Source organism: Trichomycterus rosablanca, chromosome 16 (assembly GCF_030014385.1).
Source record: "Trichomycterus rosablanca isolate fTriRos1 chromosome 16, fTriRos1.hap1, whole genome shotgun sequence".
Taxonomy (NCBI): Eukaryota; Metazoa; Chordata; class Actinopteri; order Siluriformes; family Trichomycteridae; genus Trichomycterus; species Trichomycterus rosablanca.
The window spans coordinates 8,603,507-8,631,505 of NC_086003.1; the positions used below are offsets into that span (position 1 = coordinate 8,603,507).

Genomic DNA, 27,999 nt, shown 5'->3' on the forward strand with positions numbered 1-27,999 from the left:
GGTTTCTCACATCATCCAGATCTTTATTTAACGTCCCATAACCATGTGGTGCACAAAAGTGATGCCGAATCTGGCCAGAGCCAATTCGGACAAACTGATCCACGCAAAGTTTGCGCCAAAGAGATTTCGGTCTACTGGGGTATCAAACCGACAGCTCGAGAAAAGCGAGGAGGCACAGACGGAATGCCAGTTAATTGAAAAACCCTGCGAGGTGGATCTGATCAGCCAGGCGAAAAGATATGCGGGCAGTCAGGGTAAAATATCCATCGATTTCGAGAACACACAGGAGGCTTATAAGAGCAAAGATACACTGGAGCTGCTGCGCAGTTTACTGGTTTTTAAACTCTGCACGTTCGACTTCCTTGTGGACAAGAACAAGGAGGTGAGTGAAATATTTACATTTACATTAACGACACAGTTTTGTGTAGCTCAGCTGTAAAGATCTTTATCAGAGCATCAACTTTTCAACTTCCATCTCCAGTATAAAGATCACGACAGGGCTAGGTGATGACGATACGATCTGACGATATAGTATTGCCCACTGGGGGAAATTCCTCTACCGTTACCGCCATGGACTCACTCACTTTTATTTACAAAAACAGGCAACTATTTGCTTAATTTGATGGTCTTGGTCTCAGAACTGTAATCACAATGTCTCATAGATAGATAGATAGATAGATTTATTGTCATTGTACAAACAACGAAAAACCATTTAGCACTCTAGATTGACAGCAAGTGTATTTATCCATTGAGTCACAAGGACACACAAGGTACAACAGATGTCAATGAATAAAGCTGACAGTGACTACACATATCCGATTAAATAAACAGCTGCAGTTTCATGTGTGGGGTAGAGGGGTTACGCATTTGACTGCTTGTGGGTAAAAGCTATGTTTTAATCTCTTCGTTTTTACTTTGATTGCTCGATGTCTCTTTCCAGAGGGCAATGGGCAGAACAGGTTATGTCCAGGGTGGGTGGGGTCTTTTAAAATGCAGCTCGCTTTCTTTTTGAGTCGTCCAGTGTAGATGTCTTTGAGGTCTTTGAGGTCTCATTATCTGTTTCCAGATATAAAACTCTGAAAATGTGTATAATTTTATTTAAAGAGCAACATTAAATTAACATTTTTCCCCCTCAGTATGAATGTGCTCTTTTGTAGAAAGCAAGATTCAAAAAGGCAAGGATTGATTTTAGTTTTATATGGAGGAATTAGGGTGGCCAGATTCATAGTAACAAAAAGGAGGACATTACACCCCAAAAAGCCGGACATTCACCCAAAAGACTGACCTCATATTAGGAACAGGGGGACATGATACTGCAACACACAGAATGAATCCAGAACCCATATAACAGAGTTTTTGACCAATTTAAGCAAGAATTCTATAACAAATTATTGTTTTACTCACTAAATGTTGTGTCTACTTTTCATATTTAAGTCCGTTCCTCACTGCCTGCAAAAGTTTACTTTTTGGCATTTTCACAGCGTTCCTGAGCATGAGAAGTGAGTGATTGACTCAGGTAGCGGTGTTTACAGAACAGAGCGAGCGAGCGGGCGGGCGAAATTCAACCACCCAATCACAGACTAGCATTTAGAGGGCGGACCTTCTGCGATTGGCCAGTGGTAGCACTGTAAGCACTGTAAGCAGTGAAAGGAGGCTGTTAAACCAATGAAATACAAAGCATTTGTTCTGACATGTACCTGAGCCAATGACAGATGATATTAATAAAAAATGAAACCAGTTTACTCCAAAAGGAGGATTTTTAAGTGTCCGTCCTAGCGTTGCGTGAATGGAGGACTGGCAGCTGAAAAGAGGCCTAAAACCGGACGTCTGGCCACCCTAAGTATTGCCCACTGGGGGAAATTCCTCTACCGTTACCGCCATGGACTCACTCACTTTTATTCACAAAAACAGGCAACTATTTGCTTAATTTGACGATCTTGGTCTCAGAACTGTAATCACAATGTCTCATTATCTGTTTCCAGATATAAAACTCTGAAAATGTGTATAATTTTATTTAAAGAGCAACATTAAATTAACAGTTTTTCCCCCTCAGTATGAATGTGCTCTTTTGTAGAAAGCAAGATTCAAAAAGGCAAGGATTGATTTTAGTTTTATATGGAGGAATGTCGCTGGCTTGTATAAAGAGTCCTGACCTTAACTCCATTGAACAGATTCGGTTTACTTTGTTACATACACTAAATGATGCAAACGGATTGCCAAAGATGTCCCAGCGAATAAGCCGTTACAATATAAATGTTAATGAATAACAAGTTTCCATGCAGGTTTCATTTGTGAGTCAATGAGTGATGCCCTGGTGTCTTCATTGAAGTTCTTTCCACCTTGAGCCCAGAGTTCCCAAAAGCCACTTTAACCTTGATTCAGATAAATAAAGATAACTACATGAATATATAAATGTGTGCCTTAATTAAAGGGTTTCTATTGCTGATCTTTCATATGTAACAGAATTATGGGAAAGCCTTCAAATTTCACAAAAATCTTTACTGAACCCATACTTGGTTGACAATGTGCCAGTGAACAAACTCTTAATGTTTAATACTATTATTATTAGTACCTGTTTATTTTTTAGTTTATGGTGTTCTATAAAACTAATGCAGAGAACAGATACACTGATGAGGAACAACATTATGACCACCTTCCTAATATTGTGCTGGTCCCCCTTTTGCTGCCACATACACAACAAACTGTGATGCACTGTGTATTCTGACACCTTTCTATCAGAACCAGCATTAACGTCTTTCAGCAATCTGAGCTACAGTAGCTTGTCTGTTGGATCGGACTACACGGGCCAGCCTTCACTCCCCTCGTGCATCAATGAGCCTTGGCCGCCCATGACCCTGTTTCTTCCATGGACCACTTTTGATAGATACTGACCACTGCAGACTGTCTGGGAACACCCCACAAGAGCTGCAGTTTTGGAGATGCTCTGACCCCCGACCCCCCAAGCCCAAAAAAAAAAAAAAGCTAAAAAACCTCTCGCACACACCAAAGGATATGGGTGATAACAGAACTTTTAGGAGCTGCTAACTGTTCGCGTCACAAACACATTAATGTGTACTACATAGTGCACTAGATAGTGTGAAAGATAATAGATTTATGTTCCCTACATAGTGCACTAGATTGTATATTGGATGGTGGTAGCCTAGTGGGTAGAGCTTTGGGCTATCAACCAGAAGATTGGCGGTTCAAATCCAGGCTCTGCTATGCAGCCACTGTTGGGTCCTTGAGCAAAGCCCTTAACCCTGTCTGCTCCAGGGGCGCCGTAGGGTGGCTGACCCTGCGCTCTGACCCCAGCTTCCAAAACAAGTTGGGATATGCGAAGAAAGAATTTCATTGTGCTGTACAGTACACCTGTATATGTATATATGACAAATAAAGTATAAAGTCGTCTAGCCATCACAATTTGGCTCTTGTCAAGCTTGCTCAAATCCTTACGCTCGCCCATTTTTCCTGCTTATAACACATTAACTTTGAGCATAAAATGTTCACTTGCTGCCTAATATATCCCACCCACTAACAGATGCTGTGTTGAAAAGATAATCAGTGTTATTCACTTCACCTGTCAATGGTCATAATGTTATGCCTGTTCGGTGTATGTTTCATAAAGTACCCATTGCTGTGTCAATTTACTCACAAGATCTGCCTATTATGTTCATCTGGGTGAGGGGGTTAATGATCATTAAAATCATTAATTTAAACGGTTTAATATATTAATAAATATTTCTGCTTTACTTCTATCTGCAGCTGATAGAAATGAGTAGGAAGATCCTAGGTCAGCACCTTTTCGAAAAGATGATGAAGATGACGTTCTATGGGCAGTTCGTGGCGGGGGAGGACCAGGACTCCATTAAACCCCTTATTGAAAAGAACCAAGCTTTTGGCGTGGGTTCAGTTCTAGACTATAGTGTTGAGGAAGATCTAACGCAGGAAGAGGCAGAAAAAAAGGAAATGGAGTGAGTATACAAGTTTAATACTAATATATTTAATAATTTACCTTTACAGTGTTTAGCAGACGCTTTTATCCAAATCGTCTTATGATTGTGACTGATTGACAGATCTTGAACCAACAACCTTTTGATTGCTAGCCCAGTACCTTATCCACTAGGCTACCACTGTCATATGTATTGCATATATAGTCAAGAATTAGTCAAGACTTTCAGTTCTAATATGTAATGCAATCGCCAGTGCACACAAGAAAAATAATACATTAAAAAATTTAAAACTAGGTTTTGCAGAGTGACATATCCATGATATATATTTTTTAGTTACTGCTGCAAGAAACAATTTAAATAACATGATTATATATAAATCAACACCTGCACATGCTCTAATTATACATAATACACTGTAACCATCCTTAGATAATAGTTTTATACAGTTTTTATTTATTATATTTCTACACTCAATGTCCATTTTATCAGCTCCACTTACCATATAGAAGCACTTTGTATTTCTACAATCACTGACTGTAGTCCATCTATTGCTCTACATACTTTTTAGCCTGCTTTCACCCTGTTCTTCAGTGGTCAGGACCCCCCACAGGACCACCACAGAGTAGGTATTATTTAGGTGGTGGATCATTCTCAGCTCTGCAGTGACACTGGCATGGTGGTGGTGTGTTAGTGTGTGTTGTGCTGGTATGAGTGGATCAGACACAGCAGCGCTGCTGGAGTTTTTAAATACCGTGTCCACTCACTGTCCACTCCTACCTAGCTGGTCCACCTCGTAGATGTAAAGTCAGAGACGATTATTTGCTGCTGTTTGAGTTGGTCATCTTCTAGACCTTCATCAGTGATCACAGGACGCTGCCCGCTGGATGTTTTTGGTTGGTGGACTATTCTCAGTCCAGCAATGACAGTGAGGTGTTTAAAAACTCCACTCATACCAGCACAACACACACTAACACACCACCACCATGTCAGTGTCACTGCAGTGCTGAGAATGATCCACCACCCCAGTACTCTGTAGTGGTCCTGTGGGGGTTCTGACCATTGAAGAACAGCATAAAAGGGGGCTAACAAAGCATGCAGAGAAATAGATGGACTACAGTCAGTAATTATAGAACTACAAAGTGCTTCTATAAGGTAAGTGAAGCTGATAAAATAGACCGTGAGTGTAGAAACGAGGTGGTTTTAATGTTATGGCTGATCAGTGTATTAAGCCACGTTAAGCTTTTTATTATAATAATAGGTTTAAATGGAAAGAATCGCTGAGCTACCACTTTAAGGATGCACTAAATGATATGGATATTTTGCATTATGTTCCAGTATAAAGGTAAAGATCTGGTCATCATCTTGTAATAACTACACTGAAAATGTCAGGAGCTGCTTTAACTGCATCTCTGTTATTTTCCCCCACCCCACTGAAAGGGTGGCACTAGTGTGTAACATTATACATCATAACTAGATAAGTTAGTAGCATAACATTATAAGGCAATGATTACATTTTTAACAAGCAATGTACATCCAATAAAACTGAATAACATCATGCTGTGGATCATCTGCTGCTTTAGTCTCAATTTTTTATTTTAGCTGATACATCATCACATGATTGGATTACCCTGAAAGTGGTTATAAAGGTGCATAATAAAACTAGGTCACGATAATTTTATGGACAATCCCATGGGATCATTAAACCTTTTGAAAGTGCTTTTAACACCTTGGTAAACATCTCAAATGGTTAAGGTCTTGCATCATGATATCATCTCATCATTTTTGCTCTTTAATTTCAATTCCTGATTGGTTGATTTCATAGAAAAGTGTTCACACCTCCTTCGTGTCACACAGCAGGGGACAATAGACTGTGGGAGTGCTGTTTTACAGCTCACACACCCTCTAAACAGCCAATGAGGTTCGTGTGGCGTGTTTTGGTAAGCTGAGATGTGGAGGTTTTTTTTGGTTGGCACCACGTGAAGCAGAAGCAGGAGTACACTGTGAACTGGCTTTGAGCACAGGGACCCAGTCATGCTGAATGGGTGGCATGAAGTTAAAAGCCATAGATTCATTTAATGTAATTTTATACCCCTGTTTGCAATGGATATGGCTAAGAAACCAACTGAACAACTGGGAGAGGTTGTTTTAAATAAATTTATATCTATAATGTATTTGAAAACCTCAAATACAGTTAAAACCTCTTAAAACAGATTAAGCAATGTATTATTTGACAAATTATGGATTATTTTTATATATTAACACACTTTTTTGCTGGCATTAGATCACTTCAGCCATTGACAGAGTTAGATTTATGTGGTGTCTTACTCAAAGCAATCTAACGTCTAAAGTCTTTAAAACTATTTAACATTTTAAAATGATTATGTAATTAATAAATGACAGTGCCCACAGATTAAAAATATATGTTTTAAATGAGATGTTTATTTAAATGATTATTTATCTTACTGCAGTGGAAGCAGCAAAATTTTAGCTGCTAGTATATCTTAAGCACAGTGTAGCTGTAAGAAGATATTTTAGCCCATATTATGGAGGCTTAACATGTACAAAAGCTTCTAGCCAGGGTTGAAACTTGATTAGGCCTGACAGGGTACTTAAGCAGTGCCCTAGATCCCTGTACAGGCAGGAAGTGCAAAGAGAATCCCATACTCTGTGTGTGTGTGTGTGTGTGAATGGGTTCGATATACCAGGATAGACAATTTGTAGGGATGTAACGATACACTCTACCCATGATGCAATGCGATTCACGATACTGGGTTCACGATACGATTTTTCCCGATTTTTTAAAACAAAATTTGTTTAATAATAAAAAAATAAAATAAAATACTGTATTTGTGCTTATCTTTTATTTATCTAAATAATGAATGTCCTTTTATTTCTGAGGTAGGTACAAACTATGCAAAACTATGCTGCACATTTCCTTTTTTGTGTAAAAAAAAAAAAAACTGAAATGAAATTTTAAAACAAATCCCACATTAAATAAATAAACAAATAATACAAATAAAGAAATTATCCTTACGTAAATAAATACATTTGGCTGGGAAATTCCGAACCTGGCAACCCTGTAGTAACGTCAACCAGGCGAGGTGAACAGCGCCAGTGCCCTCTGCTGTTTAAAGTGAATATCGATTTATTATACATGTAAACCGATTTGAATCGTTACACATGTGAATCGATTTTTAACTGTCTTGTGGTGCATTGTTACATCCCTAGCAATCTGTATTGTTTTTTTGCTGGTGTGCTAGTTATAGACAGTATGTCTGTTTTATGTGTTTGTCTTTCTTATTTTCTGTGTCTTAGGCTTTCTCAGTTCATTTGTGTTTTTTGTAATGTAGCACCTTCTTCCCACATTGGGTGCCATTAAGCCTGGAAAGCATCTGATACCTAAACTGACATTAAAGTTCACAAGATTGTTGTGTAATATTCCATTTATTACACCTCTGTTTTTTATTTTTTTCAGTTCCTGTGTGTCTGAGGCTGAAAAGGAAAGTCATGGTATGTAAAATATGTACTGTAGAAACAATACAATATGTGTATATGTACAGTCTTTGTTACTTTGCTCTTTTAGTTAGAGGGACGATGTCCCACTTGGTGGAACCCAACCTGCTACAACCCTGACCAGGATAAAGCGGCTGATAAAAATAAAATAATAAAATATTATAATAGCAGCCCCGGTAAATCTTGGGAGATCTACAGTAAAGTTCTACCGACTCACTAGTCTGTGTTTACTGCGGAGGCTCATATTCTGCTGCTGGCATCAGATATTATTAGACAGCCCGGACAACCGAAGTCGATCATATGTACTGATTTAAAGTGCTTATCATGCTTGCATATACTTAACTCCATTAAAACAGACCATCCCACCATTACAAAAATCCTATGATCTTCTGCTGGATTCCAGGCCAAACCACCCTTAGGGGTGAAGAGCGGGCAGATCAGGCAGCAAAGATCCAGACAGGGAAGCAAGTAATTAACTGTAATTAACTTCAAAACCCCACCCAACGATTCTAATGCTGCTGTAACCCAGTACATTAAACCCAAATGGAGTGGAACATCCAGCAAAACAATAAACAACATGAGCTCTGTCCATTTGTAGATGGCAGGCCAACCATTGCACACAGAAGCCAGAGGAACCAATACATATACAGCAGAGGCACCTATCTGCAGGACCTGCCAGGTCCCTTTAATAATAAAACACATTCTGACCAAATGTTTGAGATATCATATTTGAGATACATTACCCTTAACAAAGATAATCATCCGTCTCAAATTCCTGTCAGTGATAGACTTGAAAACCCTGATCTAGATCACTGGGCATAAAAAGGATCAGGAAACAATCTGGAAACAATGACACAGACCCACTCAGTCTGGAAAGAACTACTTTTTCCCGCCATAAAAATGACCCACAGGTTAATAACATAAACACAACACTTCCTTCCACACAGGTATTGATCACAGAGAGAAGAAGTATAAGGCCCATCGTCAGTTTGGAGATCGGCGAGGTGGTGTGATCAGTGCCCGTACTTACTTCTACGCAGACGAGGCCAAGTGCGACCATCACATGGAAACCTTCATCAAATGCATTAAAGCATCTGGTTGGTTTTTTTGTTTGTTTGTTTTTCAACTGTTTATAGGTGATTAGAATGAAACAAAGCGAGCGCTCGGGTGGCGCAGATCTTGAGCTCTCGAGTTATGCCTAGTTCACACTACACGATTTTTGCCCTGATTTTCGCTCACCGACTGGTCGCCACTAGATGTGGCAGCTCGGAGGCAAATCGGCGTTGGCTCAGGGCTTGAAAATTGGCTCTCGATCGCTATGGGTGAACTGTTCAATGACTCGATCCAAGCAACTTATATAAATATCTAGCATGTTAAATATGTGGACCTGTCGGCGATCTAAAATCATGTAATGTGAAAGGTGTTATGATCAGGTTGTGATTGTTGTGAATGCAAGATACAGAGGGGAAACCCAGGGGAGGAGCTGTAAATGTATGCAGGGGCATAATGTAGTTTCTATCAGAATACATCGGCACACACACAAGCTTTACAGTATTTGTGACTTATCGTCCACGCGTAACCATAATACCAACGCTGCATTGCAAACAATATTTATTTAACTTCCAACTTACTACAGAACAGACAATCCTTGCTGGCCGCGTAGCCTGATCCACTCCTTCACCCAGATTCATTTATTTTTCCTACTTGCTTTTACGCTACACATCAGCGCACAAACAACTTTGATCACCAGCTTCTTGTTAATGTGCATTTTTGGACAGTGTATGATTAAACCCCTTGTCACTTATCGCATATGTTTTCGTGACAAAACGTATCTTGGGAGAGCAGATAGATTCTTTAGAGATTCCTCCCGGTGATGGATCGTGTAGTGTGTGACCCACTATCGCCGATCAATCGTGTAGTGTGAAAACCACAACAACTTCAAAGACTCCTGATTACAAAAGATCCAGTTGTGTAGTGTGAACTGTACAGCGATCTGAACACCTTGAAAGTCGTGTAGTGTGAACTTGGCATTAGAATCTCAGCTCCGCTATCAGCCAGACGGGTGCTTACACAGACACACGATTGGCTGCGTGTCTGTACAGGGCTGGACTAGGGCTGAACAGGGCTTCCTCATAACTGCTGCTATTGTGGCCTCTGCTGGCTGATCATCAGACGGTGGATAATGGGGGTTGGTGCGTGACCTCGGTCAGGAGTTGAGGTCTGCAGCAGTAGAGACAATACAATCACTCACGTATTTGGATACAGCTAGATTCAGGGGAAGAAAGCATAAATAGAAATAATCAACAACCAAGCACGGTTTGCACTGCTAAGGTTTGCTTGTGTGTATGTATTACAGCTGGCAGTTCTGTAGACGGATTCTCTGCCATTAAGATGACAGCACTGGGTCGGCCTCAGTTCCTGGTAACGAACTAATTTCCATTTATTTATTTTTCCATCTGCTCATTTTTCCAGTGTCCATCTCTAAATCCAAGTGTGGATGTTTGTGTGTCATTGCAGCTGCAGTTCTCAGAGGTCCTGGTAAAATGGAGGCGTTTTTTTAATCTGCTTGCCACACAGCAGGGTATGGGTGGAATGACGGTGCTGGAACAGAAACTTGATCTTGAAGAGCTACAGGTATGCACACATTTAAAGAAATGGGATTAAAAAAAACTATTAATGTTTTGATTCTAGTAAAGTGGATGAAGATGGCTTAGATGTAGAAGTGTAATCATATTTTCCAGTAACATATATTGCCTCCTGAGCTAAGATTGTCAGAGGACAAACAACAATTATAATGCAGTATATTGTATGTATTATCCAGTTTAACTTAATGCAGTGTTATCATTAGACATTCCCCAGGAGCATTACTGTAGTGTACAGCATTAGTGAATCATGACCCAAACCTTGGCCCTGTGACCACAAACCAGCCTAGTTCACTGTGTCTTAAAGAACATAAATAATTAAGGGTATAGTTTAGCCTCAGAAATGCAACAAAGACCGCTCAGGTGGCGCAGCGGTAAAACACGCTAGCACACCACATTTCGATTCGAAACTCGGTTCGAAACTCAGCTCTGGGCAGCTACATGAACAGCGATTGGCTGTTGTTCATACAGGGTGGGAGCCGGAGCCGGGACCTCATAACTGATGCAATTATGACCTCTGCTGGCTGCACGCACGTTCGAGGAATAATGAGTTGATCAGGGTGTGACTCTCTGTACACAAAGCTGATCAGCATATGAAAAGATGCAGTCGGCTACTGCGCACGTGTCGGAGGGGGCGTGTGTCAAGCTCGCTCTCCTCAATCAGGAGTGAAGGTCAGCATCAGTACAGAGGAAGCGTGAAGCAATCGGGTAATTGGATACGACTAGATTGGGAGGAAAATTGGGAAAAAGGCAAAAAAAAAGAGACGCAAACAGCACAGCTAGGGTTATCACATCATTTAAATAGCTCATTAAATAAAATGCAATTCCTCCTTACATACAATTACATTGTAAAATGGTAGGTTCACTGGATTATATCAATGCCCAATCAAACTAGGTTAGATGTCTACATACTTTTGGCTATATGTTTCAACATATTAACTATAAACAAATATTTGTTTTATCAGCCATTGAGATTCTTAAATTTTGTATTCGTGCTGTGTGAAAATTACCGTTTAATATTGTTCTTTATGTATCTTCCTTCTTTAGGACACTTTAGCCAAATTGGGTGTGGCAGCTAAGAAGGACATTGAGAAGTGGATCACTGGGGAGAAACTGGGGTCTTCTGGGTAAATCAGCTTTTTGCTATAGCTTTTATAGTGACCCAGGGTGTCTGTGTGGTTATTCATTGCCTTATATTTGTGTGTGTGTCTCCAGGACTATTGATTTGTTGGACTGGAACAGCCTCATCAATGACAGAACAAAGATTTCCAACCTGCTTGTGGTTCCCAACATGGAGGTGAATATTTTTTGGCAACAAGCACTCAGGGAACTCAGAAACTAGTTTGCATTTCATTGACTATTTTATTAAACCAAATTCAGCGGTTTCTAACTAACTCAACTAGTTACATAACGATTTGGGGAAGGGGGGTCATAGGTTAAAAGGACATAATAAATACCACCACAAGTATGCCCTCTAACTAGTAGCCTTTGAGCTATCCTTCAATTTCCTCTTACCGGTACAACATTCACCCAAACCACACATCACACATACCACCTGCTTCAAATAACACACAGTAGTATCACAAAATAGCATAAACATTTTGTACATATGACCACGCCCATGTGTTCTTTAAAAACTTAAAATCAGTTAATTGGTGAATGTTGTGTGTGTTTTTAGACGGGTCATTTGGAGCCTCTACTTAGCAGATTTACTGACGAAGAGGAGCGACAGATGAAGAGGATGCTGCAAAGAGTAGACATACTAGCCAAGGTAAAACATTGCACATTTTATAATACAAACCCCATTTCCAGAAAAAATGGGACGCTTTCTAAAAATGCAGTAAAAATTACAATTTGTCATTTGTTAATTCACTTGAACCTTTATTTTGTACAAAAGGACAATGACAAACTTAATTCTGTTTGTTAAATATAAACAAACGAGGAAAAGACCAAGGGTTAAATAGACACACTGATTGAACAGTTAAACCCACTTAGTAAACCCTCTAATTTATCCACAAGACATAAAGCTGCCATAGCAACCCATGCAGTAATGCTCAAATGCAGCATAATTACATAATTGTGTTATGTTCCTAATATAATGCAAGAGTTGTTATTGACCAGTTGAGTTTGTTTCTGGAAGTTTTAGCAACAATGATGTGCACACACCAGGTTACTTATGCTATATTTAAATACAGCCAGCATGGTGATTATATTTTAATATTGTATACAATTACCTGTTACCAGCACATGCACCCTTTAAGACGTGTGCGTTAACCGGGCCGCTTCTTTTTCACCTGATCGAGGCGGTTGCATCAGTTATGAGGTATCCTCCCAGCATCCAACCCGATGTATGAGCCAGTCATTGTCCGTATAGGCGCCCAGCCTGCCGGTAGCAGAGCTGAGATTTAAACTTACAAGTTTAGGGTGTAAGCTCTGGTGTGCTAGCGTGTTTCACTTTTATAGATTCATTAATTTCTTTGAATAATTGTGTCTATTATCTAAATACAGAACACAAAGAAAACTAAGGGCAAATTTGCTAATTGGATACCTCTTATAATTGTGGGCAAGTTCTGCAACATGCAAAATACAGTATGTCCAAATATGTTCTTTCTGGACATGTTTTGAACCTAAACATAAGTTATATTAAAAATAACTAATATACTTACTTGCTTATTAAATTAATACCTGCCCCTTATACCCTTTATATAAACAAATTCACTTTTGTGCTTGATAAAAAAACTTGGCCGTGTTTGTTCTTTTTTTATATAATAAAAAGCTGCAAACAAAAGCCTGAATAATATTTTGATTTAACATTAGATGTAAGCTAAATATAGTGTATATCCACAACCCTGTTTTAAGAAATCAGACCGATTTTTACATAAATGGGTTACATCGTCTGATGACTAAATAAATACATTTAGGCCGCTCAGGTGGTGCAGCAGTAAAAACACGCTAGCACACCACAGCTGACATTTCGAACTCGTCAGTTTGAAATCCATCCATCCGGCAGGCTGGGCGGCTACACGAACAACGATTGGCTGTTGTTAATACAGGGTGGGAGCCGGAGCCGGGACCTCATAACTGATTAAATTATGACCTCTGCTGGCTGATTAAAGGTGTCTGCACAGAGACGAGGAATAATGCGTTTATCAGGGTGTGGCTCTCCATACACAAAGCTGATCTGCTGAACTCGCTTTGTGCAGGTAAAAAAGATGCAGTCGGCTACTGCACACGTGTCAGTCTCGCTCCCCTCAATCCGGAGTGGAGATCAGGAAGGTAGAGAGGAAGCGTAATGCAATCGGATAATTGAATACGATTAGATTGGGAGGAAAATGCAACAAAAATACATTTAACTGTTTTATCAAACTTATTTATGACTATTATTTTAATATATAAATATTTTAATATGTCGACCAGCCAGCTGTCTCTATCACTATTCTATCACTGTAGAATCTAAGTGAATAATCCTAAGGATGCCAGGGTGGTGCAGTGGTCTATTACTCTATCCCACTACCACTAATAAGCAAATATAATGAGCTTCCTGAATCGGATGCATCCCTGGCTAAATTTTTTTATAATGTCTTCATTCGAACTCAACACCCCTGCCGCAGGATTCGGTCTGTCTTAATGGTCAGCTCACAGACATTGCTGTTGTGTTATGATTACAAAAAAACAGGAAACTGGCTTTTAACTTAAATATTTTTGGGGGGTATTTTTTTATTCAGAAAGTTCATTCACTCAGAATAGTGTGTTTGATAGCCTAATAGTTGTGAAACGGTCTGAATTGCTTTGTTTATTTAGTGCATTAATGATTGACAGATGAACATCACAGAGCTTTTTCGGGGTGAACATCATCAGATCTGTGCGTGCGTGCGTGCGTGTGTGTCTTTGTTTGATATTACTCTTCGTTGACTGATTGCGTCTTGATGACCTGTGCACATTTGGTGTTTGACGTAATAGTGTGTGTGTTCTTGTTTGCACTCCGTGAGTCATATCATTAAAACCACCTCCTGTTTTCTACACACACTGTCCATTTTATCAGCTCCACTTACCATATAGAAGCTCTTTGTAGTTCTACAATTACTGACTGTAGACTGTCCATCTATTTCTCTACATATCTTTTTAGCTTGCTTTCACCCTGTTCTTCAATGGTCAGGACCCCCCAGAACCACCACAGAGCAGGTATTATTCAGGTGGTGGATGATTCTCAGCACTGCAGTGACACTGACATGGTGGTGGTGTGTTAGTGTGTGTTGTGCTGTGAGTGGATAAGACACAGCAATGCTGCTGGAGTTTTTAAATACCGTGTCCACCCACTGTCCACTCTATTAGACACTCGTACCTAGTTGGTCCACCTTGTAGATGTAAAGTCAGAGACGATCACTCATCTATTGCTGCTGTTTGAGTTGGTCATCTTCTAGACCTTCATCAGTGGTCACAGGATGCTGCCCACAGTGCGCTGTTGGCTGGAAATGTATGATTGGTGGACTATTCTCAGTCCAGCAGTGACAGTGAGGTGTTTAAAAACTCCATCAGCATTGCTGTGTCTGATCCACTCAAACCAGCACAACACACACTAACACACCACCACCATGTCAGTGTCACTGCAGTGCTGAGAATGATCCACCACCCAAGTAATACCTGCTCTGTAGTGGTCCTGGGAGAGTCCTGACCATTGAAGAACAGCATGAAAGGGGGCTAACAAAGTATGCAGAGAAACAGATGTATTACAGTCAGTAATTGTAGAACTACAAAGTGCTTCTATATGGTAAGTGGAGCTGATAAAATGGACAATGAGGTGGTTTTAATGTTATGGCTGATCAGTGTATATGTGTGTGTGGGAAGAGTATGAGGTAAAAAACACAAAACTCTCCCATATTCTCTGTGGATGTTTAAAAAAAATTTAATAAATCCAATACATTTCAGTCCTACATCCTACATATCTGTTCTGTGTCGCCGGGTGTATATCCATTCTCTTAAACTGTGTGTGATGGATATTTATAATAATAATAATAAAATAATAATACATTTAATTTGTAACACACTTTACATTTGTGTTTATCTGCACCTAATCTGCACTTGTTTGTTTTTGTGAATGGATTTAGTGTTTTGTCTGCATGCATGATGTACCGTGTGTGTGTATTCTGTCCAGTTGTGCATGCCTAAGTCTTTTAAGGCATGTACCTGAGTGTGTAATCTGACTTATCGTGTGTGTGTGTGCACTGACCACTTCAAATGCTTTTACCCAGCTCGGTTGTTATGATCCAGACTGCTGAATAGACTGGAAAATGTTGCATGCATTTTCTCTCATGCTTTTTGAAACGACATTGTGCAGTCAGCAGCACTTTGCTAACTCTATCATTCGAACACTGTTAGAATGTTTACTTTGCATTGCATTACCAGGAAAAGCAGAGAGATTTGCGTGACTAATCATTTCAACATCACAGGATTATTGCATTTGCAATCAGTGTGCCATGTTTAATCAGATTATTTTGTATTTGAGCATGTCTCATGCTAACAGGCAGCTAATTTCTGATAGTCTGTATGAGTAGTGTTAGTCAGCACTGCAGCCTTGTTCATAGGTTTAAATCAAATCCTCCTTAAATGTAGTTGTACATTGGTGCTGTGAGACTGTCCCTAGGAGAACTAGTATGGGATAGTCCGTCCCTAGGAAAAAACTGTCCATATGAGAACATTTTCAACATATGTTTTGTTTCATTCAGGCAAGGCTGTAAAGCTAAAATGTTGCGTGGTGTAAAACCAAAAACCCCTGTGCATGCAATTTAATGGTCAACACACGCTGGACAGGACACCAATGCATCGGTCATACTTTTTTTTGTATTATCAATACTATTTTAATAGCCAGCTTCATATTCTGAATCATTCAGTTCATCTGCCATCCAGTGATTACTGAGAATGTGTGTAAGGAACAATGGGGGAGGCTGAACCCATGTTTAATTGTGTGTTTGGATTTGTGTTCCAGCATGCTGTTGAGAATGGGGTGAGGTTGATGGTGGATGCTGAACAGACATACTTCCAGCCAGCGATCAGCAGACTAACACTAGAAATGCAGAGGATCTTCAACATGCACAAACCCATCATCTTCAACACCTATCAGTGTTATCTTAAGGTATGATAGACATACATATGTACATAAATACACACTATATGGATTAGTATGTGGACACCTAACTGTGAGCTTTTTAAATCATGGGCATTATGGAGTCCACCAATCCATTGCTCTAACCTTTACTTTTTTGGTAAGGTTTTTTCATATTATTTTGAAGTGTGTTTGTGGGAAATTGTGCCAAGGACTGATGTTGGACAATAAATCTGATGTTTGGCCTAAATCGTGCCAAAGGGGGAGTAATTGGGTCTTACTTAAAGCATGCCTTTATGGAACTCTCTTTGCACAGTTATGCTGGAGCAGGAATGAGCCTTCCCCAAACTGTTGCCACAATTTTAAAAACATTTTATTTATTTTATTTAATATAATCGAGATTAGTATTACATTACCATATAGTCAACATACAGCTGTGGTAAACATTACTGGTATATTTGACATTACTGGTATATTAAATACACCGTGTAAAATATCTCCTAAAATAAAATGCTTAGTAAAAGTGCTTGGCAGTCTAAAGGGTACAAAATTAGTTCCAAAGACCTAATAATGATACTGGCTCCATAAGTTCAAAATGGTATCAAGAGGTTTGCTGCTCATGGAACAGTGGAACAGTCAAGAACCTTCCTAGACATTGTAAAAAGAGGAAAAAACAACATCCAAAGAATTTCATGGCTCAACCTGAATTATGGGTTCAACCTGTGCCGGGGTTCAATGGGCAGAGGCCAAGCCCCACTTTTTAATGAAAGGCACAAAAAAGAGTGACTGAACTAGACAAACCACAAGCTTTCGGTGAAAATTATCTATGGGCAAATAAAACCAAACTAGAGCTATTTGGCAATGTATACCAGCATTATGTTTATAAACGATAAAATAAAGCCGATAAAGAAAAGTGCACCCTACCTACAGTGAAACATGATGGAGGATCCATAATGTTGTGGGGCTGCTTTGCTTCCTCTTGGACTGGAGGTTTTGAACATGCTACAGGGACAAAGAAATTAGAGGACATGCTATTCAAATAGTCTAATGATATAAAGTTGGTACATATCAACTTATTTCTGTAGATACTGCCTTTTTTATACTAATGTTGTACAATGTTGACCACAACTGTATAATACAAACCTGCACACACATGAACATAAGTAACCACCTGTTTTAGGCCGAGATTTAAGAAAACATTACATTAGATCTTTTGAATAATTATATATTTATATCTGAATAGGTCACAGACCATGCAGTAATTGAATTGGCTGCTCTTAGACCTGAGATGTTATTTATCCAATAGTTTTATGTGCATCACCCTGCAATTAACTAACGCTTTGCCATGGTTCTATTTAAATACTAATAGATCTGGCTCAAATTAGCCTTAGTATGCATGGACGTAGAATGTATGTCCATGGTATTGTAGTCTTGTCTTTAGAATAGTAATTTCTGCATTTTATGCTGTTATTCAAAATAAAAATATAATAAAAAGGATTATAATTGGGCAACTTTTACCTACAGTAAAAATGTAGCCTCAAATGAACAACAGCTACTAATAGTAGTTTAAAATATTGAAATTAATTATTAAGCATGAACTATTTAAATGTACTGATCATCAAGCCACCTTCCTACACCTCCTAGGCCTTAAATTGGTTATACACCTATACATTGTTTTTATTAATACTTATAATAATGGCAAATAACCGAACCTTATTTTTAATGGTGTCTAGGAGGCTTACGATAACGTTACCATGGATGTGGAGCTGTCACGGCGGGAAGGCTGGTATTTCGGAGCAAAACTGGTCCGTGGTGCTTACATGCACCAGGAAAGACAAAGAGCAACTGAGATCGGATACGAGGATCCAATCAACCCCGACTACGAGTCCACAAACATGATGTACCACAGGTTGGTTTTCTTTTCTTTTTTATTGTACACTTTAACTATTAATTTTAATCAGTGTTTCATATAAGATATAATTTCATGGACCGGCGGGGGCAGGAGGATGTAATAATATTGCTCACAAACGCTGTAAAATGAGCTTTCTTTGCTGCAACGAGACACTGCTCCCACCTAGGGGTGACAATAAGACAATAATCCCCCGAAATAGAAGCAGTGAAAACTGCTTCATTCTTGAAACTATTCATTCTTTCTGTGTGGCCCAGTAATAAATAGCCCAAGGACCGGTACCCGGTGGTCGGGGACCACTGAGCTAGCACACCAGAGCTGGGATTTAGAATTCATGGTATCGAATCTCAGCTCTGCCATTTGGCTGGGCTGGGCGGCCACATGAACAACGATTGGCTGTTGTTCAGGGTAGGATGAGCCGGACCACAGTTCCTCATGACTGGTGCGATTGTGACCTCTGCTGGCTGATTGTTGGCGCCTGCGCAGAGTTAAGGAATAATGATGATCAGGGTGTGGCTCACAAGGCTGATCTGCATATTAACTCGCCTCGTGCAGTTGAAAAGAGGCAGTTGCGAAGCTCCTTAGTCAGCAGTAGAGGGTTGAGGTGAAGCATGACTCAGAGTAATTGAATACGACTAGATTAGGGGAGAATATTGGGGGGGGGGGAAATCAGAGAAAAAGAGAAAAAAATATATGGTAAATTCTGCAAATAAATAGTGCATATTTAGGGAAAAATCTCCATAAAGGATGTGTAAATTTACTTTCCCGTCTAAAATCAACAACATATGCAGTATGACCTGAGGTGTCCTAATTGTCACAGACTGTGAGAGAAATTTGACAGACATGCATTAGTTTTAATTGTTTTTACTATGCGTTATAAATGTATGCGACTATTAAAGGCATAGAAGCAGACGTTGGTTATGAATGTGTATGTCTGTGCGTCGTCAGGTGTTTGGAGTTTGTGCTCGAGGAGATCAACAACAATAGGATGGCCAATGTCATGGTGGCATCACACAATGAGGATACTGTCAAGTTTACACTGGAAAAGTGAGTCAAAAGCAAACAGGCAACACACACATCTACACTTAAAAAGAAATAGCACTCCCTGACAAGGAACAGATGGTGTTTTTTATGCAGTTTGTGTACTTACTAACACTAGAAACATTCTTCCTATTGGTTGCCTCATGTCGCCCTTTAGTCTGACACTTTAGCCCAGCACACATTACCCAAAAGCACTAACACATAGTGTAACATTGCAGGTTAGCAGAGTTATGAAAAACACAACATTAGGTAATCAAATGCTCCCCTATTCCCTAAAATAACCATATACTTTAAGGCAGTGGTTCTCAATCAGGGGCCGAAGCTTAGATGGGGGTCCCTTTGCATTTAATTGATAAGAGTAAAAAATGAATCAGTGATGGAACAGAAAATTCAATAGGCTTTTGGTCTAATGTCATATAGATCTACAGGTCCTTCTCAAAAAATTAGCATATTGTGATAAAGTTCATTATTTTCCATAATGTAATGATAAAAATTAAACTTTCATATATTTTAGATTCATTGCACACCAACTGAAATATTTCAGGTCTTTTATTGTTTTAATACTGATGATTTTGGCATACAGCTCATGAAAACCCAAAATTCCTATCTCAAAAAATTAGCATATTTCATCCGACCAATAAAAGAGTGTCAACCTTCAAATAATTATGTTCAGTTATGCACTCAATACTTGGTCGGGAATCCTTTTGCAGAAATGACTGCTTCAATGCGGCGTGGCATGGAGGCAATCAGCCTGTGGCACTGCTGAGGTGTTATGGAGGCCCAGGATGCTTCGATAGCGGCCTTAAGCTCATCCAGAGTGTTGGGTCTTGTGTCTCTCAACTTTCTCTTCACAATATCCCACAGATTCTCTATGGGGTTCAGGTCAGGAGAGTTGGCAGGCCAATTGAGCACAGTAATACCATGGTCAGTAAACCATTCACCAGTGGTTTTGGCACTGTGAAAAATGGTCGTGCTGAAAAATGAAATCTTCATCTCCATAAAGCTTTTCAGCAGATGGAAGCATGAAGTGCTCCAAAATCTCCTGATAGGTAGCTGCATTGACCCTGCCCTTGATAAAACACAGTGGACCAACACCAGCAGCTGACATGGCACCCCAGACCATCACTGACTGTGGGTACTTGACACTGGACTTCAGGCATTTTGGCATTTCCTTCTCCCCAGTCTTCCTCCAGACTCTGGCACCTTGATTTCCGAAAACAGTACTTTGTACCACTGAGCAACAGTCCAGTGCTGCTTCTCTGTAGCCCAGGTCAGGCGCTTCTGCCACTGTTTCTGGTTCAAAAGTGGCTTGACCTGGGGAATGCGGCACCTGTAGCCCATTTCCTGCACACGCCTGTGCACGGTGGCTCTGGATGTTTCTACTCCAGACTCAGTCCACTGCTTCCGCAGGTCCCCCAAGGTCTGGAATCGGCCCTTCTCCACAATCTTCCTCAGGGTCCGGTCACCTCTTCTCGTTGTGCAGCGTTTTCTGCCACACTTTTTCCTTCCCACAGACTTCCCACTGAGGTGCCTTGATACAGCACTCTGGGAACAGCCTATTCGTTCAGAAATTTCTTTCTGTGTCTTACCCTCTTGCTTGAGGGTGTCAATGATGGCCTTCTGGACAGCAGTCAGGTCGGCAGTCTTACCCATGATTGCAGTTTTGAGTAATGAACCAGGCTGGGAGTTTTTAAAAGCCTCAGGAATCTTTTGCAGGTGTTTAGAGTTAATTCGTTGATTCAGATGATTAGGTTAATAGCTCGTTTAGAGAACCTTTTCATGATATGCTAATTTTTTGAGATAGGAATTTTGGGTTTTCATGAGCTGTATGCCAAAATCATCAGTATTAAAACAATAAAAGACCTGAAATATTTCAGTTGGTGTGCAATGAATCTAAAATATATGAAAGTTTAATTTTTATCATTACATTATGGAAAATAATGAACTTTATCACAATATGCTAATTTTTTGAGAAGGACCTGTATAACTGAATTTAGCCTATGTTGGGTTTTTGAGATTGGACACATTGTTAATTTGCCCACCACAATAGTGCAAATGTCAACATGCAGCGACTCTAAAGATTCCGATTCAGTTGTTAATGCAGATCCTGCTGAAGTAGACCAAGGTGACGAAGCTCCCACCACCAGGTCATCTGAAGTAAACCCATTACATTAACCAACTTAAGAAAATAGCAAGATAATATTCCTTCATCCAGGATTCATAAATTTGAATTTCCCATGAGCAAGAACACGATACCTTTTGTCATACTTGCTGAAAACGCAAGTTTTTAAACACAGTGGGGTAGGATATGTCCATCCTGTTTATATATAAATATGACAAAACTGCTCAAAACATGATCGATTAGTTTTGTTATAGTTTTGTATATACACTGATCAGCCATAACATTAAAACCACCTCCTTGTTTCTACACTCACTGTCCATTTCATCAGCTCCACTTACCATATAGGAGCACGTTGTAGTTCTACAATTACTGACTGTAGTCCATCTATTTCTGTGCATGCTTTTTTAGCCTGCTTTCACCCTGTTCTTTAATGGTCAGGACCACCACAGAGCAGGTACTATTTAGGTGCTGGATCATTCTCAGCACTGCAGTGACACTGACATGGTGGTGGTGTGTTAGTGTGTGTTGTGCTGGTATGAGTGGATCAGACACAGCAGCACTGCTGAAGTTTTTAAATACCGTGTCCACCCACTGTCCACTCTATTAGACCCTCCTACCTAGTTGGTCCACCTTGCAGATGTATAGTCGGAGACGATCGCTCATCTATTGCTGCTGTTTGAGTTGGTCATCTTCTAGACCTTCATCAGTGGTCACAGGATGCTGCCCACAGCGCACTGTTGGCTGGATATTTTAGCTTGGTGGACTATTCTCAGTCCAGCAGTGACAGTGAGGTGTTTAAAAACTCCAACAGCGCTGCTGTGTCTAATCCACTCATACCAGCACAACACACACTAACACACCACCACCATGTCAGTGTCACTGCAGTGCTTAGAATGATCCACCATCCAAATAGTACCTGCTCTGTGGGGGTTGTAACCATTGAAGAACAGCATGAAAGGGGGCTAACAAAGCATGTGGAGCAAGTGGAGCTGATAAAATGGACAGTGAGTGTAGAAACAAGGAGGTGGTGTTAATGATATGGCTTATCATTGTATATCAAGGGTTACAAATTGTGATCTATGCTTTATGTTTTTCATTGCACAGGATGAACGAGATGGGGCTCTCACCCAGAGAGAATAAAGTCTATTTCGGCCAGCTGTTGGGAATGTGTGACCAGATCAGCTTCCCTCTAGGTGAGAACTGTGATTGTGTTTGTGTTATTTGTTTTACCTTTAAGCTATTTAAAAACAGAATGTTACATTTTCAACTTAAGTTAATCATATCTGGGTGGATTTTATGTATTTAAACTCTTTTTACATCAAAAAGAATCAGAGTACATTATCAAGAAACACAAAGCATTTTTATATATTACAAATCAATTAAAATCTGTGTGTTTACATTTATATTGTATATAATTGATTCAATGATTCAGAATCGATTTAGAATTGATTCAGATTCACTATTTATTAACAATCGTTAATAAATACAATCCAAGCAACTGAGGGCTAAATGGCCTCTCTCAACTGCCCAACAATGGCAACCTGACTGCAATAAGATTTGAACCAGCAAGCTTCTGATTACTACTTCTTTAAAAAAGTTTTAATTCATTTTCAAGAGACTTGAAAGTCTTGATAATCCTTTAATTATCAAGTTTTTTTTTTATAACTTATTCTGTGAACAAATGAGCAATACATTTGACTCTTAGAGTCTACAGTTCCTAATGATTATGATTAGCCACAACTAGCCACTTTACTGTGTCTACAGGTGCTGGTCATAAAATTAGAATATCATGAAAAAGTTGATTTATTTCAGTAATTCCATTCAAAAAGTGAAACTTGTATATTATATTCATTCATTACACACAGACTGATATATTTCAAATGTTTATTTCTTTTAATGTTGATGATTATAACTGACAACTAATGAAAACCCCAAATTCAGTATCTCAGAAAATTAGAATATTGTGACAAGGTACAATATTGAAGACACCTGGTGCCACACGCTAATCAGCTAGTTAACTTAAAACACCTGCAAAGGCCTTTAAATGGTCTCTCAGTCTAGTTCTGTAGGCTACACAATCATGGGGAAGACTGCTGACTTGACAGTTGTCCAAAAGACGACCATTGACACCTTGCACAAGGAGGGCAAGACACAAAAGGTCATTGCTAAAGAGGCTGGCTGTTCACAGAGCTCTGTGTCCAAGCACATTAATAGAGAGGCGAAGGGAAGGAAAAGATGTGGTAGAAAAAAGTGTACAAGCAATAGGGATAACTGCACCCTGGAGAGGATTGTGAAACAAAACCCATTCAAAAATGTGGGGGAGATTCACAAAGAGTGGACTGCAGCTGGAGTCAGTGCTTCAAGAACCACCACGCACAGACGTATGCAAGACATGGGTTTCAGCTGTCGCATTCCTTGTTCCAATCCACTCTTGAACAAGAGACAGCGTCAGAAGCGTCTCGCCTGGGCTAAAGACAAAAAGGCTGCTGAGTGGTCCAAAGTTATGTTCTCTGATGAAAGTAAATTTTGCATTACCTTTGGAAATCAAGGTCCCAGAGTCTGGAGGAAGAGAGGAGAGGCACAGAATCCACGTTGCTTGAGGTCCAGTGTAAAGTTTCCACAGTCAGTGATGGTTTGGAGTGCCATGTCATCTGCTGGTGTTGGTCCACTGTGTTTTCTGAGGTCCAAGGTCAACGCAGCCGTCTACCAGGAAGTTTTAGAGCACTTCATGCTTCCTGCTGCTGACCAACTTTATGGAGATGCAGATTTCATTTTCCAACAGGACTTGGCATCTGCACACAGTGCCAAAGCTACCAGTACCTGGTTTAAGGACCATGGTATCCCTGTTCTTAATTGGCCAGCAAACTCGCCTGACCTTAACCCCATAGAAAATCTATGGGGTATTGTGAAGAGGAAGATGCGATACGCTAGACCCAACAATTCAGAAGAGCTGAAGGCCACTATCAGAGCAACCTGGGCTCTCATAACACCTGAGCAGTGCCACAGACTGATGGATTCCATGCCACGACGCATTGCTGCAGTAATCCAGGCAAAAGGAGCCCCAACTAAGTATTGAGTGCTGTACATGCTCATACTTTTCATCTTCATACTTTTCAGTTGGCCAACATTTCTAAAAATCCTTTTTTTGTATTGGTCTTAAGTAATATTCTAATTTTCTGAGATACTGAATTTGGGGTTTTCATTAGTTGTCAGTTATAATCATCAACATTAAAAGAAATAAACATTTGAAGTATATCAGTCTGTGTGTAATGAATGAATATAATATACAAGTTTCACTTTTTGAATGGAATTACTGAAATAAATCAACTTTTTCATGATATTCTAATTTTATGACCAGCACCTGTATATGAACAATTAAAAAGTACATAGAATGGGGGAACTCCCTACATATTTATTCATAGAACAAGTGAGTCCTCATACAACATAAGCTGTTGCTGCAAAATGTAAATACTTTTTACTTGTACTTACTTAGTTTATTCTATTTTATACTTATCTTAATTTATTCTTATTTCATTCATGTCACACACACCGAGGCCTGGGTAACTGTGTTTCGTTCTATCATGTATGTGGTTGAATGACAATAAAGCTGAGTCTGAGTCAGAGGACAGGATGGCATTCCCGTTTTCCTTTTCTATAAAAAAGCTCATAGGGTATTTTTTCCCATAAGCATGTATGGGAAACCTGTTAATGCATTCCATGGTCCCGTGGAACTGCATATATTTTAGGCTTATGTAAAAATAATGAGGTTGTTTTTGACACTTATACACTGAAAATAACACAAATATAATATAAAAACACTGAAATACAATTGAAAACAGTTAAAAATCAATAAAAATACAATAAAACCTGCACTTTATCTTTACTTTATTGTTTCCTTATGCTTCTCAATCGTGGAGATGTGTGATCTTGGAATACCGTATTCCATTCAGTAAAGGCGCATTCTTTTTTATAAAATGTCACGTTAAGCTTTTTTTTTTTTTTTTTTTTAATAAGTGCTTTAGACTCTCGGAAATGCTGATTCTTACAATTACAATTTTACAATTAGAATCCCCCGAGCTATAACACAAGTTTAAAAGTGAAACAGGATAAACATCCAGCTAAACACAGATACATGTGGAGCTTTCAGAGTGAATCTGATGGTTATTCCACACAAATGCAGATTTATCTTATATTTGCACTTTGATGATGTTTTACTGCACCGCTCCAGCCAAGCGCTGAATTATCATTGTTAATTTGAAAATACAGCCAAGCGCTGAATTATCATTGTTAATTTGAAAATACAGCCAAGCGCTGAATTATCATTGTTAATTTGAAAATAAGTAAATACATAAAAAAAAAAAAAGCTGAACATGTTGAGTTTAAGGGTTTCAATTTCTCGACGAAGGGTGTCGAGTTTCAAAGATCTTAAGGTACCACTGCGGCACGGTGGCTAAGTGGGTAGCACTGCTAGAAGGTCCTGGGTTCAATCCCCAAGTGGGGCGGTCCGGGTCCTTTATGTGTGGAGTTTGCATGTTCTCCCCGTGTCTGCTGGGGTTTCCTCCGGGTGCTCCGGTTTCCTCCCACAGTCCAAAGACATGCAAGTGAGGAAAATTAGAGATACTAAATTGTCCATGACTGTGTTTAATATAACCTTGTGAACTGATGAACCTTGTGTAATGAGTAACTACCGTTCTTGTCATGAATGTAACCAAAAGTGTAAAACATGATGCTAAAATCCTAATAAACAAACAAACAAGGTACCACTGTATTTACTTATTCACACCAAGGGTTAATTTGGTATCCTATCTACCTACTGCCATGTAATTATGGGGTAGAAGGAAACCGGAGTACCTAAAGAAAGCCACAGGGAGGTCCATAACTAGGACCCTGATGATGTGTGCCACTCTACCTGCTGCACCACCGTGCTGTACTTTGTTGTTTTTTGTGCTTATATTTTAATAGTGTTCTTTAATCTCATAAGTATGTACATGTGTGTGCAGGTCAGGCTGGATTTCCTGTGTATAAATATGTGCCTTATGGCCCGGTGAACGAGGTGATCCCATATCTGTCTCGCCGAGCGCAGGAGAACCGCGGCTTTATGAAAGGCTCACAGAGAGAACGCACGCTGCTGTGGAAAGAAATGAAACACCGCCTATTCAACGGCCAGCTGCTTTACAAGCCCGTCTACTGAGTCTCTGTCTGTCTACTCCTACTAGAGAACAATGACATGATGTTTTTGCATACACTCTCCTCTGCCTTAATGCTGTATCACAAAAAGCACAAGAACCTTAGTCTTTCACAATTACCGCTCTATGCATGTACCAGTAATGTATTACTATAATAGTATAACACTGGATTTCATTTTTAGCAGTAGAATCAGATTTTTAAGGGTAGGTAAAATTCTGGCTGAGAATTTACCCCAACATTATCACAACCGTGCAACACGCTATTTATTGGACTGACTCCGACAGAACAGCCACTGGAAGAAAGAAATCTGATGGGTGCAAGTTTTAGAGAGAGTCTAGTCTCTCACTGTGAAGCTGTACTCAATACGGAGGCTGTCATCATTTGCAATAAGAAAGCAATAAGTGCCTTTTTGACCTATCACTGTATTTTAGGTATTTTTAAATTGGTCTGTTTATTTATTTCTGTTCATGTTAAGAAATGATTGATTAGAATCTAGAGAGGCTAATTAAATTAATAATGAATGAACTAATTCAAAGGTTTTTAGATGTTAGATGTTTTGAATTTTAATTCAGATTTATTCAAATAATGGCAGATAATTATAGCAATTTATTAGTCTTTCTTTAGTTTTCAAAGCCAGATGCACAGTGTTGGAGGTTTCAGGGTTTAGAACTAGTTTTGTAATTATACATCGATCAGCCATAACATTAAAACCACCTCCATGTTTCTACACACATTGTCCATTTTATCAGCTCCGCTTACAATATAGAAGCACTTTGTGGTTCTACAGTTACTGACTGTAGTCCATCTGTTTCTCTGCATGCTTTGTTAGCCCCCTTTCACCTTGTTCTTCAATGGTCAGGACCCCTACAGGACCACCACAGAGCAGGTATTATTTAGGTAGTGGATCATTCTCAGCACTGCAGTGACACTGACATTGTGGTGGTGTGTTAGTGTGTGTTGTGCTGGTATGAGTGGGTCAGACACAGCAGTCACCGTCACTGCTGGACTGGGAATAGTCCACCAACCAAAAAAATATCCAGCCAACAGCGCCCCGTGTGCAGCGTCCTGTGACCACTGATGAAGGTCTAGAAGATGACCAACTCAAACAGCAGCAATAGATGAGCGATCGTCTCTGACTTTACATCTACAAGGTGGACCAAATAGGTAGGAGTGTCATAGTAATAGAGTGGACAGTGAGTGGACACAGTATTTAAAAATGAACAGTAAGTGTAGAAACAAGGAGGTTTTAATGTTAAGGCTGATCGATGTATACCAACAGTGTTAAAACATAGTGTGGTGCTTAGCCATTCAGCTGGACCACAGCAAATTCTTAAAAAGTTTTATGGACTGCATGCATGCAGTAGTCTGACATTGTACAGCTGTATACAAGTGTAAACGGCTCTTCACTGTACACAGGTTAAGAGCTATTACTGTTCTTAAGGTTTTCTATTGTAAAATATTATGGAACAATAAAAATGCTGCTTTTTAATAAAATCTATACACATGGGCAAAGCAGTAACCTATTAATAATTAGA

General features: G+C 39.5%; 2 protein-coding genes across 2 annotated transcripts in view; one reads left to right on the forward strand and one right to left on the reverse strand.

Annotated features, from left to right (window-relative positions):
- The window catches only part of rpl35 (ribosomal protein L35), a 69,844-nt gene that overhangs the window by 41,307 nt on the left and 538 nt on the right, over positions 1 to 27,999 (reverse strand). The window lies entirely within an intron of this gene.
- prodha (proline dehydrogenase (oxidase) 1a) lies at positions 2 to 27,997 on the forward strand. The gene is made up of 14 exons (XM_063011385.1): positions 2 to 382; positions 3,763 to 3,971; positions 7,426 to 7,460; positions 8,411 to 8,560; positions 9,820 to 9,884; positions 9,981 to 10,097; positions 11,153 to 11,232; positions 11,321 to 11,402; positions 11,784 to 11,876; positions 16,089 to 16,235; positions 17,939 to 18,114; positions 19,063 to 19,161; positions 22,382 to 22,470; positions 26,278 to 27,997. Exons 1-14 carry the CDS (start codon positions 44 to 46, stop codon positions 26,466 to 26,468), a joined length of 1,872 nt encoding a protein of 623 aa, XP_062867455.1. The 5' UTR covers positions 2 to 43; the 3' UTR covers positions 26,469 to 27,997.

Coding starts and splice junctions, on each gene's coding strand:
- prodha (XM_063011385.1), top strand. CDS start 44: ATGTGGTGCACAAAAGTGATGCCGAATCTGGCCAGAGCCAATTCGGAC. Junction 7,461..8,410: donor GGCTGAAAAGGAAAGTCATG/GTATGTAAAATA, acceptor CCTTCCACACAG/GTATTGATCACAGAGAGAAG. Junction 9,885..9,980: donor TGGGTCGGCCTCAGTTCCTG/GTAACGAACTAA, acceptor GTGTCATTGCAG/CTGCAGTTCTCAGAGGTCCT.